This window comes from Salvelinus sp. IW2-2015, linkage group LG15 (genome assembly GCF_002910315.2).
Source record: "Salvelinus sp. IW2-2015 linkage group LG15, ASM291031v2, whole genome shotgun sequence".
Taxonomy (NCBI): domain Eukaryota; kingdom Metazoa; phylum Chordata; class Actinopteri; order Salmoniformes; family Salmonidae; genus Salvelinus; species Salvelinus sp. IW2-2015.
The window spans coordinates 36,966,547-36,984,471 of record NC_036855.1 but is presented as its reverse complement, the minus strand read 5'-3'; the positions used below and the strand labels follow the sequence as shown (position 1 = coordinate 36,984,471).

At 41.9% G+C, this 17,925-nt stretch overlaps 1 protein-coding gene across 1 annotated transcript in view; it reads left to right on the top strand.

Moving 5' to 3' along the window:
* The first annotated feature begins 1,792 nt into the window (after nucleotides 1–1,792).
* Nucleotides 1,793–17,925, top strand: part of LOC111975210 (neural proliferation differentiation and control protein 1-like) — a 56,174-nt gene continuing 40,041 nt past the window's right edge. The window contains exon 1 of the mRNA XM_024003444.2: nucleotides 1,793–2,165. Within this exon, the coding sequence (XP_023859212.1) occupies nucleotides 2,057–2,165 (109 nt within the window). The 5' untranslated portion in view covers nucleotides 1,793–2,056. The remainder of the gene's footprint in view (nucleotides 2,166–17,925) is intronic.

Sequence of the window (17,925 nt, the reverse complement as noted above, 5' to 3'; positions counted from 1 at the left end):
CAATTTGTGCAAGCAATTCTATAGTAACAGTGCCTTATGAAATACTAGAAAGCATCTCATTCAAAGTACTTTTTGTGTTCTATTTCAAATTGAAATGACAATCCGTCAAACATATTGATGTGTTAACTGTTCTGTTATCGCAAGACATGGAAAGCAAGGCAAATGAGTAATGGTATTTGATATGTCGTCCTTAATATTTGACAAATTCTTATTGATATGAATATCTCAGTTATAACATTGAGCTATTCCCAACAGAGAAAGCATCTGTACATAATGTATTTAATGCCATGTTGACTTCATACGTTTTTTGACCCTTTTCACTATCATATAGTCTTTCCACAGATGCTTGTCTTAGCAGCTGTGACAAGTTTTTATTTTTTACTTTCTCTTCAGTGCCTTCATTGATACACGTAATATGATCTCCTCAATTATTTGTATTTATTATGTATTGCACTCTGCATTTACTTCCCTTTTGATGCCTGTACTTTTAGATTTATTTTACTCAAKGTTATACAAAGGACTCTTACTGATAATAAATCATTGTTGATTCAATATGTTTGTCTGTATGTTTTTCCTTTGGAACACAACGGTTTGTTAAAAGGGGCAGTCCGGAATTTGAAAAACAACATGGACATCTTGCCACTTTTTTTTGTTAAACAGCTCAGGGATGGGACTGGAGAAATTTGAACTACTCTCAAATTTTGAAAATGGATGGACCAATCCCAGATTGCCCCTTTTTAAATGATTGTTGGGTTCAAGTGGAGCAGTATTTAGTCTTGCATTCACATTGACTGTCATATTTCCATCTGGGCACAATCTACAGTTAGTCTGAAGAGAGACTTGCTACTATGCCTTGCATCGTTGCACCTTCCAGAATAGGACAATGTAGTAGCCTGCCATAGATTTAATTGTGGTTTAAAAATGTTGTCTTGGGAAATGCCAAATGTATAGACCAGAGGTACTTAACTCTTACTCTAGGAAGTCTGGAGCGTCCTGGTTTTCTGTTCGACCTGAAAATGCATTGCACAATTAATTGCACACACCTCGTGTCACAGGTCTAAATCAGTCACTGTCTAGAGGGGAACAATGAAAAAATGCAGTGGAACTGGCTTTGAGTTTGAGGGGTACAGACTAGAGCCCTCAAATTCACTTCTGGACCTGGAAGCCAGTTCCACTGTGTTTTTTCCTTTCATTTCTGTCCTCTAACCAGGGACTGATTTAGACCTGGGACACCAGGTGGGTGCCGTCAATTATCAGATAGAACAGAACTAGCAGGCTCTGGACCGGACCTCGTAGGGTAGGAGTTGAATACCCCTGCTCTACAAACTATAGGCCTACTACAAATATATAATATGTATAACCCACATTAAGTATTGATCTTCCACAAACAAAACACTCTAAAAATGATACTATTTCAAGAGATATTGGTTCAGCCACATAATTAAATGGAACAATGTTTTGAATCTCTATTCCAGACTTAATTTATCTATTTCAGCCTTTTATTATGTAACCTTGGTGTCATATTATGTATGAATCGTCGGTGTGCCCTTATACAGATGATTTTAATCCTTTAAAAAATAGCAAAGAGCTTTTTATGAACACATTTCTCTCAGAACCGGGGAGGCACTAGAGGCACTATAGTCCATTAAAATGCACCTGTTGGCTTCGGTACTGTGGCTTGTATTTGCGGCTGTGCGTACGGTAAAACTGATTAGGCGCGCATCGTGACGACATCTACGTAACTCTCTCACAACACCATAGAAACTCTGTGACAGACAGCAGCCCTGCCCTCACTCGTTTCTTCAACCGTCACACATAAAGCGACATAATGGGATCCTGCGCAAAACACATAGCAGACGAAATCGTTGACCAGCGCTCTATTACCGAATCTGGTACTTGCAACTGAGCGCCGTTTCTACTCCGCATTCTGACTACATATTTACAAAAGCTGAGCACCTTTCCTAAGCTTCTTTCTGTTCTAAGGGGATGGGGGAATGATCAACCCTGACTCCCCATCTCCAGCTCAGTTGTATCAGTTGTAAGAGCGCCTTGCAGTATGCCATCCCCGAGAAGAGGTGTCGATCACCGACCGAGAACCGCCGCCACGCTTCTAACCCAGGTTGCTGTCTTTGCAACCTTCGTTGCTATGAGCGCATGCATGCAAGGTAAGAACAGCTCTTTTAATATTTAAGTCTGCGTGTTGTGCGCACATTTCTGAAAGTTGATCCCGATGTGGATGATGTCATGTGCTGTCAATTTAAACATATTAATGCGCAGGTGTTAGCGCGTTCCCTACAAAAGGTAACATATGGTAGGCCTCTAGGCCTACACAAACTCAAAAATAGATAATACTATTAATTTCAGATCATAGGCTTTTTTAGATTTGAAAAAGGGATGTTTTAATTGGAAAATATAAAGTATATTTCTATGTAGAACAAACATGCCTCTGACATATAGAGTAAGGAATCATATCAGCTCTTCATGGCATTTCTATATGCAATGCTCTAGAATATTTGGCAACTGATCCCCATTGTGATTGTTCTGGTCATTTCCAAGTAAAAGGACCCATGACCATGTCGTATTGGGTGTCAATGAAAGCTCAGAGTCTACGGTATCTCTCTCTCACACATACATATATTATAATTTGTTTTATTAAGGTTTGTCAACCATTTTCCAGCCAAAACATTTGGAATAAGCAAAAGCTTTGATTTCTGGTCAAACAGATGGAAAAGGTGTCTTCGACAACATCTACCATATGTCTTAAAAGGTATTAGAAATACGTCAAAACACTCATGTTAAATCAAAGACCCCTGCCAACTAATTCCAGCACTTAGTGTGTTCAGAAAGTATTCAGACCCCTTGACTTTTTCCACATTTTGTTATGTTAGACACCTTTTTTTTTTTTTATCTACACACAATACCCCATAATGACAACGTGACTTTGTTTACTCAGTACTTTGCTGAAGCACCTTTGGCAGCGATTACAGCCTCCTTGGGTATGACGCTACAAGCTTGGCACACCTGTATTTGGGGAGTTTCTTCCATTCTTCTCTGCAGATCCTCATGCTCTCAGGTTGGATGAGGAGCGTCACTGCACAGCTATTTTCAGGTCTCTCCAGATATGTTCGATTGGGCTCTGGCTGGGCCACTCAAGGACATTCAGACTTGTCCCGAAGCCACTCCTGCGTTGCCTTGGCTGTGTGCTTAGGGTTGTTGTCCTGTTGGAAGGTGAACCTTCACCCCAGTCTGAGGTCCTGAGAGCTCTGGAGCAGGTTTTCATCAAGGATCTCTCTGTACTTTGCTCCGTTCATCTTTCCCCTGATCCTGACTAGTCTCCCAGTCTGTCTCTGAAAAACATCCCCACAAGCATGAGGCTGCCACCACCATCCTTCACCGTAGGGATGGTGCCAGGTTTCTTCCAGATGTGACGCTTGGCATTCAGGCCAAAGACTTAAATCTTGGTTTCATCAAACCAGAGAATCATGTTTCTCATGGTAAGAGAGTCCTTTAGTTGCCTCCAATCAAGCTGTCATGTGGCTTCTGTCTGCTCACTTTACCATAAAAGCCTGACTGGTGGAGTGCTGCAGAGATGGTTGTCCTTCTGGAAAGTTCTCCCATCTCCACAAAGGAGCTTTGTCAGAGTGACCATCGGGTTCTTGGTTACCTCCCAGACCAAGGCCCTTCTCCCCCGATTGCTCAGTTTGGCTGGGTGCGCCAGCTCAAGGAAGAGTGTTGGTGGTTCCAAACTTCTTCCATTTAGGAATGGAGGAGGCCACTGTTCTTGGGGACCTTCAATGCTGCAGACATTCTTTTGGGTGCCTTTCCCCAGATCTGTCCCTTGAGACAATCCTGTCTCGGAGCTCTACGGACAATTTCTTCGACCTCATGGCTTGGTTTTTGCTCTGACATGCACTGTCAACTGTGGGGCCTTATATAGACAGGTGTGTGCCTTTCCAAATCATCTCCAATGAATTGAATTTACCCCAGGTGGACTCCAATCAAGTTGTAGAAACATCTCAAGGATGATCAATGGAAACAGATTTGTGTTTTCCCCCCCCCACCCAGAATAATTCCCACCTTTTTATGTTATTAGTAAATGCACAGAAGTTAGGAATTGATTGAGATATTTTATTGATAAAAATATGATCTTATTTGGGAGTATTTCTCACAGTAGAGGAAAAAGTGCATCTCTGTCTCTACCTCCCCTGGCGTGCAGGGACCACACCTCTTTGGTTAGCCCTGTCTTTTTGTGTCTCCCTTTWTTCGAATTGTCTCCCAATTCGCTAATTGGTGGTCGCTGAGCCAGTATTTGGTCAGGATCGGTCTCTGTTTTGTATCTCTGACAGAGTAGAGATATTCTGCCCATTTGTATTATCTTTTGATTGCCAAATAGCAATTTTGTTCTGTGTTTTTGTTTCATTTTCACAATTTGTCAAGTAGGTTTTCATTTTTGTAACAATTTGATGAATTTCCTTGTTTGAATAATAGGGTTGTTTAGTGTTTTTAACCGCTGACATAGGGGACTCTTTTCAGGGTTCAGCTCTTGGGTTTCCTGTGCTTTGAATTGTAAGAATGTTTTGGGGCTTAATCTCAAATTATGCCAAAATGTTAGTGTCCTTTTCTTTATATTTACAATTTAAAGGGAATCGTCCGAGTTCCGMTCTGCATGCATTATTTGGTACTTTCTTTTGGATATTTAGGATAATTCTGCAATATTCTGTATGTAGATTTTCTGTCTGGTTTTTCTCCCAAAGCTCATAATCGTAATTACAGGTTGGACCCCAAACCTCACTTCCATATAGTGCAATTGGTAAAATTACACTATTGAATATTTTGCACCAGATTTGGATATTAATATCTATTTTTGAGAAATGTAGTTTTATGGAGTAAATTGCTTTGCAGGCTTTTTTAGTGCATTCACTGCTAGACCAAATCCACCAGAGGCACTGATTTTTAGTCCCAGGTAGTTATACCATTGGGCATGATCAACCATGGTATTTCCTAATTTGAAGGAGTGTCTGCTGCTCTGATTCCTGTCCTTTTTCTGGAAAATCACAACTTTGGTTTTCTGTAAATTGATGCTGTATTCCCAAATAATGTTAAGTTGTTCCTGTAGACCTTGCTCTGTTGGTGACAGTAGGACAAGGTTATCTGCATAGAGCAGGGATCTGACCTCATCTTTGAGGGTTTGTCCAGGGGCTGCAGATCGGTCCAACAACACTGCTAGTTCGTTGATATAGATGCTGGACTTAAACTGCACCCTTGTCTCACCCCTCGCCCTCGTGCAAAAAAACTCTATAGTTTTATTGTTCATTTTAATGCTACATGTGTTGTTCAAATAAATAGATTTTATGATGTTGTATACTTTACCCCCAACGCCACTTTGGAGGGTTTTGTAATATTATCMATTATGCCATATGGAATCAAAAGCATTCTTAAAATCAACAAAACTCAGAAACATGCAAAGAACTAAGAAGCAACACCACAAATACTCTATAGATTGTGTCGTAGAATTACAACATTGTTAATCACATTACTCTTATATTAGAATGTAATCCTATATTAGTACTCACACTGTCTGTTTTTCTTAGAGGCAACACAGTAGGATTGTTAGAACTTTCATGTGTCTGTGTGAARGGAGAGAAGCCTGAGATTTAAYGCTGACAAGTAGATTCACGATGGCTTGGTGATAACCTAAAGACTGCATTGCATTCCAAACCATGATTAGTGTCTGTGTGCCTGTCTGTCGGTAACAGGGAGAACCAACCACCTGTTTATTTAAGGAAAGGATTTAGTATTCTAGGTTGCATTAGTATTTTTGTGTAAGCAAGCAGTAAATAAACTAGAGACATATTTGCCGCAATGTAAATCTTGATGTCTGTTGCATGAGAGCACAATGTACCTTTTTGTATAATTTCAACATAYCTGTTCTTYGTCACAAGGACTCAGGAAGACTATAAAGAGTTGTAACCGAATCCTGTTTATTTGGGCTTTAACTCTACACCATTGGGGTGCTTGTTAACGTTCCATTACTGCAGTAATTATAAATAAAGTTTGAATGTTTTTGAAGAAATCTAAGTCTCTCCTTTGATTAGAATAATTCCACGACAATTGCTACACAAAAATACATTTTACTGTACTATATAACATAATGAACACGGATCTGTGTCAATTCATGTTTAACCCAATCAAGTAGATTGCATTCTGTGAAGATGATGATTTTCTATGCCATTCATGGTATGGCATGATCTCGCTCCTCAGAACAGAAGCAGAGCACATGTTGTGCTTTGAGTTTCCACTCTGATTTCCAGGATCGTTTGTGTTTTCACTTAGCATGCTTTATTTGAGTGCAGGACTGTTAACAGTGCTTCTCACCACCTTGATTAATTCCTTTCATCCCTGTTTCCCTGGCCCGGGCACAGGAGAGGTGATACCATCTGTGATATGAAAAGGGTAGCAGTGAGTGCAAGTGCGCGGCATAGCCCTGCCACTGGTCTTAGTGCTGCTGTGTTTGACAGGCAACATGAACCTGGATTTACTGATGTGAGCTCTTAAGCACAGGCATCAATGAGTTGGGCTGTGTCCCAAATTGCACCCTATTCCTTTTCTAGTGTGCTACTTTTGACCAGGGCTCATAGGGRGAATGTATTGTGTGATGTGCTGCAACGTCAGTTTTATAATTCGGGATTCCTCCTATAGCTAGTCAGCTAATAGCTAGCCATCTAGCTATGCATCGATGGAGGCACAGTGRGGCTGCTYGTGCTCATGCCGTGGCCCTACGGGTGAATGAATGGCTAGCTAGTGGCAATAGAGTACCACAGTATGACTCGTCATACCCATAAAACCTAGCAGTCAAACAAGTAAATGGTTCCAATCGTTCTTCCATCATACATTTTTCCCAAARGTGATTTTAGAAACATTTACAATTAGCGCTGTGTTTTGTGTAGGCTTAACCTGGCGCAAAGTTTTGGTAACCGTGTAWATCTCTCTAGGGCAAGGTGACTTATCAATATATTTGCCTCTATTAACCCCCAAAATGAAATGCTAATTAGCTTGTTAATCTGGCTATCATAAAGAACTACAAACTCCATGATGAGACTGCCAAATCAAGGGTAAGAATCTCTRGATTAAATATCTGTTAGCTAAATTTAGTATGAATAAATACATTTATTTAAATTGACAATTCTGTAAACTTTGTTGTGCAAGTTTTAAATAGCAAAGGTATCAGCTAAAATGACTTGCAGGAGGTTGCAGGGATTTGTAGTCTTGCATGATGTCTACTTTGATGCTGATTAGCCTTTACAGAATCTGAGGGTAACTAGAGCTGAATATATTGATAAAAGTCACCCTGTCTGAGAGAAATTTACATGGTTATCAAAACATCACGCCAGGGTAAGCCTACACGAAACACAGCCCTTAATTCAAATGTTTATAAAATTTCCTATGGGAAAATGACTGGTGAAAAAACGATTGGAACTATTTCCCTTTTTGACTGCTAGGTTTTCTGGGTATTATGACACCTCCACTGTGGGGCTCTATACTGTCAAACAAAACACTTTGTTTGGACTGTGTAGAGCAGGGCTCTCTAACCCTGTTCCCATAGAGCTACATGTTGCAATTACTTAGTGGGCTGGCTACCTGACTAACTACCCATATTATGTAATTGTTACAGTAGCCTGCACACTTTTCTTTTTTCACAGCTGTCACATCCTGTTATGTTCCAGAGCAGTTTGTTTTGTTTGTCCAAAAAAATAAATAATCCTAAATACATCTGTGCTCTCATTTGCCCATGTTTCTTGGAGATCCTGAATGGTTTTGTGATACTCTCAACTCATGTAGGACAGTATCAAACACATTCAGAACTGTTTTATAACACCTCAAATGTCACTACTCACGGTGCCTGTGCACACACTATAACTGCATGTGACATGGTTATGCCGCCCATCATTCAATGTAATAATGTGACAGTTTGGTAAATTATATAAGGACGTTATAACATCTGGTATGTAGAAACGTATGTACAGYAGCATGTAATAATGACAAGTTGTCATGCAGACTGTGTAATAGCAGTTGTTTTTAACAGTTGACATTCTCTTTTGGAATCAACCTGGGTATGTGTGAGCTGGATAGAAGGGCAGAGAGATGAGAGCTGGCTTCTGTTAAAGCTGTAGAATTGAGAACCTGATTTTTAGGACTGTGTGGAAACAAGAGAAATGGAGCTGTATAGTATACTGCTCCTAAAGGACATCTGCTGGGCTGGCACTCCTGTCCTGAACACACTGGCTAACCATATGGCAGCATTATGTTAGGACTGTAGAGGAGATAACTACAGTTGTATAGTATTCAGCTCCTAAAGGAGATGTGCTGTGCTGGCACTCCTGTCCTGAACACACTTTCACCTTTATGGCTAAATGTCCCCCCCAAAAAAATGTTTGTTGTTGAGAGAAGCCATTTAGGGCATTCTGTTTTCTAGCGAAGTGGTTTCAGGCCATTGGGAAGCTTTGTCCCTGTGCCAGACCGTGTAATTTTGGCCGAGAGAGACTCCATTGTTAATTTTAATGTAGATATGTGGGTTTGTTTCTCCAGTCTTTTGGATAGAATATAGCTCTGGCATCACACAAAGTGTAGACATTCCGCAGAGTSCCAAATGRAACCCATATTCCCTATATAGTGTACTACTTGTGAACAGGGCCCATAGTGCACTATATAGCGACTAGGACGCCATTTAGGATGCTGCTTCTGACTGTTCAAGGAAACCAGAGGCTATGTCTAGCTCTTGGAAAAGATGCCACTTGGAATACCAGAAGCACAATTTTAAAAGGCTCTCAATGATAATTGATAATTAGAGGGTTGACTTTTTAAAGTGTTGGTCTCTGTAGGAAATGCTCATAATAAATGCATGAMCGCCTGTATCGATTTGCTTTGTCGCGGTGGAGATGTCGAATTTGTTGTATTGCCGCTGCCCCAAGAGTAGGGGAAGAGGGAGGGCTGAATTAAAAGGTTCTGCCTAGGTTTATTAGAAGCGGTGGAGCGTAACTGTGACAACGCGACCAGGGCAAGTCTGTGCCTTCTCCCGAAGGCGTTGGTTTTCGGCGCGTGACAATGTAGTTTCTTCATATCACCTGCCTCTTCTCGTCTCACCCAATCTGACSTCTGTAGAGGTCTGTGCTTGAGTCTCAACAAGCGTACGGACTTGATGTTAGACTGGCACAGCAAGTCTTAGGGCCTTTTTACACTAACAGTATGTGAACTAAGATCTGATTTAAAACATGAAGAAACCTTTTAAATCGTTTTTTTTCTAGGTATTGTCTAGTCGACAGTGTGCTTTTGGTATGGWAGTGACTGACGTCACATGGTGAACTAACTGCTACCTGTCAGCAGCTTTCAGATCTTATCATGTCACAAAAGACCAAACRCTACATACGGTGGTTCCAAAAAACGTCAGAGTAGTGCTCGCTTGAAGATGAATCCTGTCGACGTGTCAGTGAGATGTTTAGTCTTTCTGCTGATGTGGTGTGTGCTGCTGGCACTGGGAGGACCAGCTTAGACTGCCTTTCTCCCAGCCTTCTCTTCCTCTCCAATTCTATGTCTCTCATTCTCTTGGTCTCTCGCTTTCTTCCTCTTGCTCTCTTTCTTCCTCTCGCTCTCTCTCTTCTATGTTTTTGAGTCATTCCTCTTTCATGCTATCTTTTATTGTCAATAACATCTCTGGTGCCGTAGGTAAATGTTCAAGAACTCACTTCTCTCTCAATGCTCATAAGAGTATTCTCTCTCTCTCTCTCTCTCAACCCTTTGTTACTCTTGAACCATCTAGGACAGGGGTGGTTTGAGTAAATCATTATTTTATGTTTATAGATCTCTTTTTTCTCAGGGGAAAAACGATCTCSATCGACCTGGCAATGACTCAAACTAAATCAAAACTGTGTATATATGATAATGGACCTACAGTTAGTCTCTCTACTCTGTCCAGCTTGCTAACAGTCATCGAAACTAAAGCACATTTTGACAGCAAAGTGCAGCCCTCCGTGGCAAAATGAGTTTGACACCCCTGATCTAGAACGTCATGTAGGGTAACTAACTGCCTGGCTTTATAAATCATCAATATATCTACAGAAATACAGTGCATTCTGAAAGTTTTCAGAGCCAACCCTTTCCACATTTTATGTTACAACCATATTATTTAGTTTTTTTCCCTCAGCAATCTACACAATACCCCATAATGTCAAAGCAAAAACAGGTTTTTAGAATTTGTCACTTTTTTAAATTTTATTACTATTACATTTACATAAGTATTCAGACCCTTTTACTCAGTACTTTGTTGAAGCACCTTAGGCAGTGATTACAGCCTTGAGTCYTCTTGGGTATGGTGSTACAAGCTTGGTGCACCTGTATTCAGGGAGTTTCTCCCATTTTTCTCTGCAGATCCACTCAAGTTCTGTCAGGTTGAATGGGGAGTGTCGCTGCACAGCTATTTTCAGGTCTCTCCAGAGATATTAGATCGGGTTCAAGTCCGAGCTCTGTCTGGGCCACTCAAGGACGTTCAGAGACTTGTCCCAAAGCCACTCTTGGCTGTGTKCTTAGGGTCGTTGCCCTGTTGGATTGTGAACCTTCCCCCCCAGTCTGAGGTCCTGAGAGCTCTGTAGCAGGTTTTCATCAAGGATCTCTCTACTTTTCTCTGTTCATCCTTGCCTCGATTCTGACTAGTCTCCCAGTCCCTGCCACTGAAAAACATCCCCACAGCATGATGCAGCCACCCATGCTTCACCCTAGGGATGGTGCAAGGTTTGCTCCAGACTTGCCGCTTGGCAATCACGCCAAAGAGTTCAATCTTGGTTTCATCAGACCAGAGAATCTTGTTTMTCATGGTTTGAGAGTCTTTAGGTACTTTTTTTTAGCAAACTCCAAGCGGGCTGTCATGTGCCTTTTTACTGAGGGGCTTCGGTCTGGCCAATCTACCATCAAGGCCTGATTGGTCATTCTGGAAGGTTCTCCCATCTCCACAGAGGAACTCTGGAGCTCTGTCAGAGTGACCATTGGGCCCTTCTACCCCGATTGCTCAGTTTGACCGAGCGGCCARCTCTAGGAAGAGTCTTGATGATTCCAAACTTCATCCATTTAATAATGATGGAGGCCACTGTGTTCTTGGGGACCTTCAATGCTGCAGAAATGTTTTGATACTCTTCCCCAGACCTGTGCCTCAGCACAATCATGTCTCGGAGCTCTAGGGACTGTTCCTACATGGCTTAGTTTTTTGCTCTGTTTTTGCACTGTCAACTGTGGGACCTTTTTTATATAGACAGGTGTGTGCCTTTTCCAAATCATGTCCAATCAATTGAATTTACCACAGGTGGACTCCAATCAAGTTGTAGAAACATTCTCAAGGATGATCAATGGAAACAGGATGCACCTGAGCTCCGTTTCGAGTCTCATAGCAAAGGGTGAGGGGGGCAAAAAACCTGTTTTCACTTTGTCATTATGGGGTATTGTGTGTAGAGTGATGAGGAAAAAAGTATATTTAATCAATGTTATGTAACGTAACAAGATGTTATGTAACAAGATATATATATACACTGCTCAAAAAAATAAAGGGAACACTACCCCCCACCCCCTCCCTCGTCCCTTCACCATAACTCCCCCAAGACCCCCACCACCCCCTCCATCCACCCCCCCCCACACAACACCAATGACTCCAAGTCAATCACACTTCTATGAAAATCAAACTGTCCACTTAGGAAGCAACAACTAATTGAACAATAAATTTCACATGCTTTGTCAAATGGAATAGACAAAAGGGAAAATTATAGCAATTAGCAAAGACACCCCCAAAAAAGAGTGATCCTGCAGGTGTACCACAGACAATTCTTCTCAGTCCTATCAGGCTCCTGTCTGCATTTTTGGTCACTTTTGAATGCTCGCGTGCTCTCACTCCTAGTGTATGCATTGAGACAGGAGTCACACCCACACAAATTGGCTCAGGTAGTGCAGTTCATCCAGAGATGCACATCAATGCACGCTGTGGAACAGTTTGCCTGTTCTGTCAGCCGTAGGTCCAGAAGCATAGGCCTACCAGGAACAGCCAGTACCATCCATGAGACGTCGTGAGGCACGTAGAGGCAACAACCCACACAAGGTACCGCTACCTCGCCCGTTTGCAGAGGACACTGCCAGAGCCCTGCACAAATGACCTCCAGTCAGCCAAAATGTGCATGTGTCTGCTCACAAACTTCAGAAAACCAACTCCCTATGAGGCACGGACAGCAACGTCACAGTGGGTTGTGCTTACAGCCCAACACCGGCAGGACATTTGCATTCCGGAAACACCAAGATTGCAAAATTCGCCACTGGCCGCCCTGTGCTCGTTCACATGAAAGCAGCACACTGAGCACATGAGCACATGTGACAGACGTGACAGAGTCTGGAACGACCCGTGGAGAACATTCTGCTCCCTGCAACATCCTCCAGCATGACCGGTTTGCGGCGGGCAGTCATGGTGTGGTGGGCATTTCTTTGGCCGCAACAGCCCTCCATGTGCTCGCCCAGAGGTAGCCTGACGCCATTAGTACCGAGATTAGATCCTCAACCCTTTAACCAATATCGACATATGCACAATTTGTGCCTGCTGTGTCATTTGCATGCTCTGACAGTGCACCTCCTTCACAAGCGGACCTGTGCGGGTAGCGTCCTCTGCTGGGTTGTTTCCCTCCTACGCTCCTCCACGTTCTCCTGATGTACTTGCCTGTCTCCTTAGCGCCTCCATGCTCTGACACTACGCTGACAGACACCAAACCTTTTGCCACAGCTCGCATTGATGTGCCATCCGGATGAACTGCACTACCTGAGCCACTTGTGTGGGTTTGACTCCGTCTCATGCTTACCACTAGAGTAGAGCACCGCCAGCATTCAAAAGTGACCAAAACATCAGCCAGGAAGCATAGGAACTGAGAAGTGGTCTGTGTCACCACCTGCAGAACACTCCCCTTTTGGGGTCTTGCCAAGCCTATAATTTCCACCTGTTGTCATTCCATTTGCACAACAGCATGTGAAATGTATTGTCAATCAGTGTGCTTCCTAAGTGACAGTTTGATTTCACAGAATGTGATTGACTTGGAGTTACATTTTGTTGTTAAGTGTTCCCTTTATTTTTTGAGCAGTGTATAATCCAGTATTAAAAAATATATATGTAGGCTTAAACAGTGTAATCAAATACAATGCACAGCATATACATATATAATGAGCTATGTGCGAAAACACTATTTAAATACACAGTACAAAACCCTATGGCAGAATGAATAGAATTGCAGGAAATTGCTTCCAACCAGAGACAGCAGTGTGCCCCAATGATGCCTTGTGAGGCGTCTGTTCCAAAACTAATACTGTAATACTAGCTCAATTGTGCACGCGGGCTTCCCACTCTTTCTATTCTGGTTAGGACAGTTTGCGCTGTTCTGTGAAGGGAGTATTACACAGCGTTATAGATCTTCAGTTTCTTGGCCAATTCTTGCATGAAATAGCCTTCATTTCTCAGAACAAGACTGAGTTTCAAAGAAAGTCTTTGTTTCTGGCCATTTTGAGCCTGTAATCGAACCCACAAAAGCTGATGCTCCAGATACGGCCTATAGGGAGGAGTGAGACCCTCAGTGTGGTGTCCGGAAAATAACCTCTCACTCATGTCAGCAAAACAAAGGAGATGATCGTACTACAGGAAACAGCAAAGGAGCACCCACCCCCCCCATCCCACCAACGGACAGTAGTGTAGATGGTGGATTTCTTTTTTTTTGTTCCTCGGTGCACACATCACAAACACTGAAATGGTCCACCCACACAGAAGCGTGGAAGAAGGCGCAACAGCGCCTCTTCAAACTCAGGAGGCTGAAGAAATTTGGCTTGTCAGCTAAAACAATCAAACTTTTACAGATGCACAATTGAGAGCATCCTGTTGGGCTGTATCACCGCAAGGTACGGCAATTGCACCGCCCTCAACCGCAAGGCTCTCCAGAGTGGTGTGGTCTGTCCACAACGCATCACCGGGGCAAACTACCTGCCCTCCAGGACACCTACAGCACCCGATGTCACACGAAGGCTAAAGATAATCAAGACAACAACCACCCGAACCACTGCCTGTTCACCCCGCCATCATCCAGAAGTCGAGGTCAGAACAGCGCATCAAAGCTGGGACCAAGAAGCTGTTCTTCAGTCTCTATCTCAAGCCATCAGCGACTAAACAGCCATCACTAACATAGAGAGGCTCTCCAACAACAGACTCAAATCTCTGGCCATTTTAAATAAATGGACTTAATAAAGGTGTCACTTTAAATAACGCTACTTTAATAATGTTTACATATCCTACATTACTCATCTCATATGTATATACTGTGTTCTATACCATCTACTGCATCTTGCCTATGCCGCACGCCATCGCTCATCCATATATTTATATGTACATATTCTATTCATCCCTTTAAATGTGTGTGTGTATAAGGTAGTTGTTGTGAATTTGTTAGATTACTTGTTAGATATTACTGCATTGTCAGAACTAGAAGCACAAGCATTTCGCTACACTTGCATTATCTGCTAACCATGTGTGTGACCAATGAAATTTGATTTGATACTAAGCTAGTCTAAAGAAGGCCGGTTTTATTGCTACATTAATCAGCACAACAGTTTTCAACTGTGCTAACATAATTGCAAAAGTGTTTTCTAATGATCAATTAGCCTTTTAAAATAAATGATAAACTTGGATTAGCTAACACAATGTGCCATTGGAACACAGGAGTGATGGCTGCTGATAATGGGCCTCTGTACGCCTATGTAGATATTCCATAAAAAAATCTGCCGTTTCCAGCTACAATAGTAATTTACAACATTAACAATGTCTACACTGTATTTCTGATCAATTTGATGTTATTTTAATGGACAAAAAATGTGCTTTTCTTTTACAACACAAGGACATTTCTAAGTGACACCAAACTTTTGAACGGTAGTGTAGGTATTCCTCTTGTCCAAGAGGGATAGGGCAGTGCAATGGCGATTGTGTGGTCTGTGGATCTGTTGGGGCGGTATACAAATTGTAGTGGATGTAAAATTATTCTTAACTAGCCTCTTAAAACACTTCATGATGACAGAAGTGAGTGCCAAGGGGCGATAGTCATTTAGTTCAGTTACCTTTTGCTTTCTTGCATACAGAAACAATAGTGGACATTTTGAAGCAAGTAGGGACAACAGACTGGGAGAAGGAGGGATTTGAATATGTCCACAAACACTCCAGCCAGCTGGTCTGCACATGTTCCAAGGACGTGGCTAGAGATACCGTCTGGGCTGGCAGCCTTGCGAGGGTTAACACGCTTAAATGGCTTACTCGCGTCGGCCACAGGGCACACAGTCCTCGTGAGCGACAGGAGCCCACATCGGCGGCTCTGTGTTTTCCTCGACGCGGGCGAAGGTGTTTAGCTTGTTCCGGAGAGAGGCATCGGTGTCCACATCGTGGCAGGCTTTTCCTTTGTAGTACCTGAGTGTCTGGAGTCCCTACCACATTTCTCATGTCGGAGCTTTTGAATTGGGACTCCACTTTGTCCCTGTACTGTCATTTTGCCTTAAGGAGGTCATAGCTGGTCTGTTTGTACATGTCCATGTTCTCAGTCACCTTGCCATGATTCCATGCGGTGGTTCGCGCTTTCAGTTTTGCACAAATTTTGTTATCCAAACCAAAAACCGTGGATAGATAAGTTCTAATCATCACAGTAGGAACAACATCCTCTATGCATTTCCTGATGAACCTAGTCTCTGAGTCATAGTATATTTCGATACAATTCCAAAAATGGACCAGTCCCCCTGATCAAAACAATCTTGAACCATAGATTCCTATTAGTCAGACCAACGTTGAACAGTCCTTACCACAGCTGCCTCATGCTTAAGTTTCTGCCTATAGGCGGGGAGAAGCAGGATGTAGGCTTGATCTCATTTGGGGAAGGAGGGCGGGGAAGGGCCTTGTAGCCATCCTGGAAGCAAGAGAAACAATGGTCAAGCGTATTCTCTCGTGTGTAACAGAGAACTAGTGTTAGAATTTCGGGAGCTTTTTTCTCAGATTTATTTTATTGAAGTCGCCAGCTACAATAAATGCTGCCTCGGGATATGTGGTTTCCAGTTTGCACAAAATCCAGTGTAGTTCCTTGAGACGTCGTGATGTCAGCTCGGGGGTAATATACACCACAGTGACAATAACCAAAGATAATTATCTCTGGAGGTAATGCGGTCACCATTCTAGATCGGGAGAACAGAAGGACTTGAGTTCCTGTACGTTACCACAATCGCTTGGGGGGAAAAACACCCCTTTTCTAAAAAACAAAATACATTTCATTAATTAACTATGAAGTGTAAACTATAGCCACTTATTTCCCGTCATAGTTTGTTTGCCTAAGCATGCCCATCAATTACATACCATTTTTCTTCTGCAAACATTGCTTTTTTGTGTCATCAATTGGACAGGAGGGGCTAGTCACCCCACGTTACCCTATGTCCTGTTTCTCATACTGTATTTCTAGGAGTACTTAARAAAACAAAAGTTCACTAAGAGGACACTTGACATGTCTAAAACCATCTTTGCTCTTGAATCCTCCTTTTGTTTTCTGAAGAGGAATAAACCAAAGTACTTTGGTAGATTAGTATTTACGAAAGATACTTATTTTACGCAACAAAGATTTTCCATTGCAGAGTTCCATTCCCATAAATGCTCATATCATATGAAGGTAATTACATCTACACGTCCTCAAATTAAGGTTGAGGGATCATTTCTAATAATATAGCCACTCAGGCACTGGAATAGAAGCCGAACTCATTCCCGGCCGCTGTCAAACAACACTGATCAATGGGAGTAATTTGAATCCATTCTATTTTAGTCAGTCTCTTCATCATTTAAAGCAGGGATATTAGTGTATAGAATAAATCATTCATTAGCCTAAACTGTATTCTGTAACCCCTGAATCTGTTTGATTTAACATTTTAATGTTGATCAGTAAATCCACATTCCAGTAACCAGATGAACATTACATCATATTTTTGTTTTCAGTACCAGAAACATAATTATTTTAAGTGCATGTCAGTTGTTTCATCATAACCAAGGAAGGTTCTGTGCACAGTCTGGATTAACGGAGGTAAAATAATGTGAAGTGCATTAAGGACAGAATAAACTTGTTTTTGTCATATCTTTATACATTTATGCCTAAAAAACATGTATCTTCTCTCCTGTGACATTYGGCACGGCTAAACAAGGACATAAGAAGTTCACTTTGCATATGGATTACCAGGTCAATCCAGTTCAGTGATTGCCATATGCAAGGTAGACTTGTTGTGTCCTTGTATAGCTGTGCAGAATGTCACAGGGGAGAAAATTAATTTAAGGATTAGGTTGTGTGGAAAGGACATATCTGCCAGGCAGCTGAGGATATCTATAATACAACAGACTGGGGGGTCTCAATGACCTTCAATGGTTCACATGGGTTCACACCTGTAGGTTCTCTCAGGGGAGATCACACTCACTACTGGACATTGTTGTAATGGAAATAGTCAATGTCTACCATAGAAATAATTACATTTCTACGTATAATACTTTCAGACCTAATCTTGTCCCCAGCCGGCTTTCCCTTTATGTGGTAGAAATCTAACTTTGGGACGAGGTTACTTAAGACCCTACAGCAGGGATCAACTAAATTCAGCCACTGGCTGATGTTAAAAAAATATATATTTCTTTTTTTTGAGAATGGTCGATGGGCTGGAACTTGAATACAAATAATTAATACACTGCAAATTGACCACAAGAAGCCCAAACATATATATATTTGACTAAAACATAATAATTTCAAACCTTGCTTATTTTTGTATGCGATCACGTCTCTCTATTATGTGTGGGAATACTTGGGTACAGATTTTAAC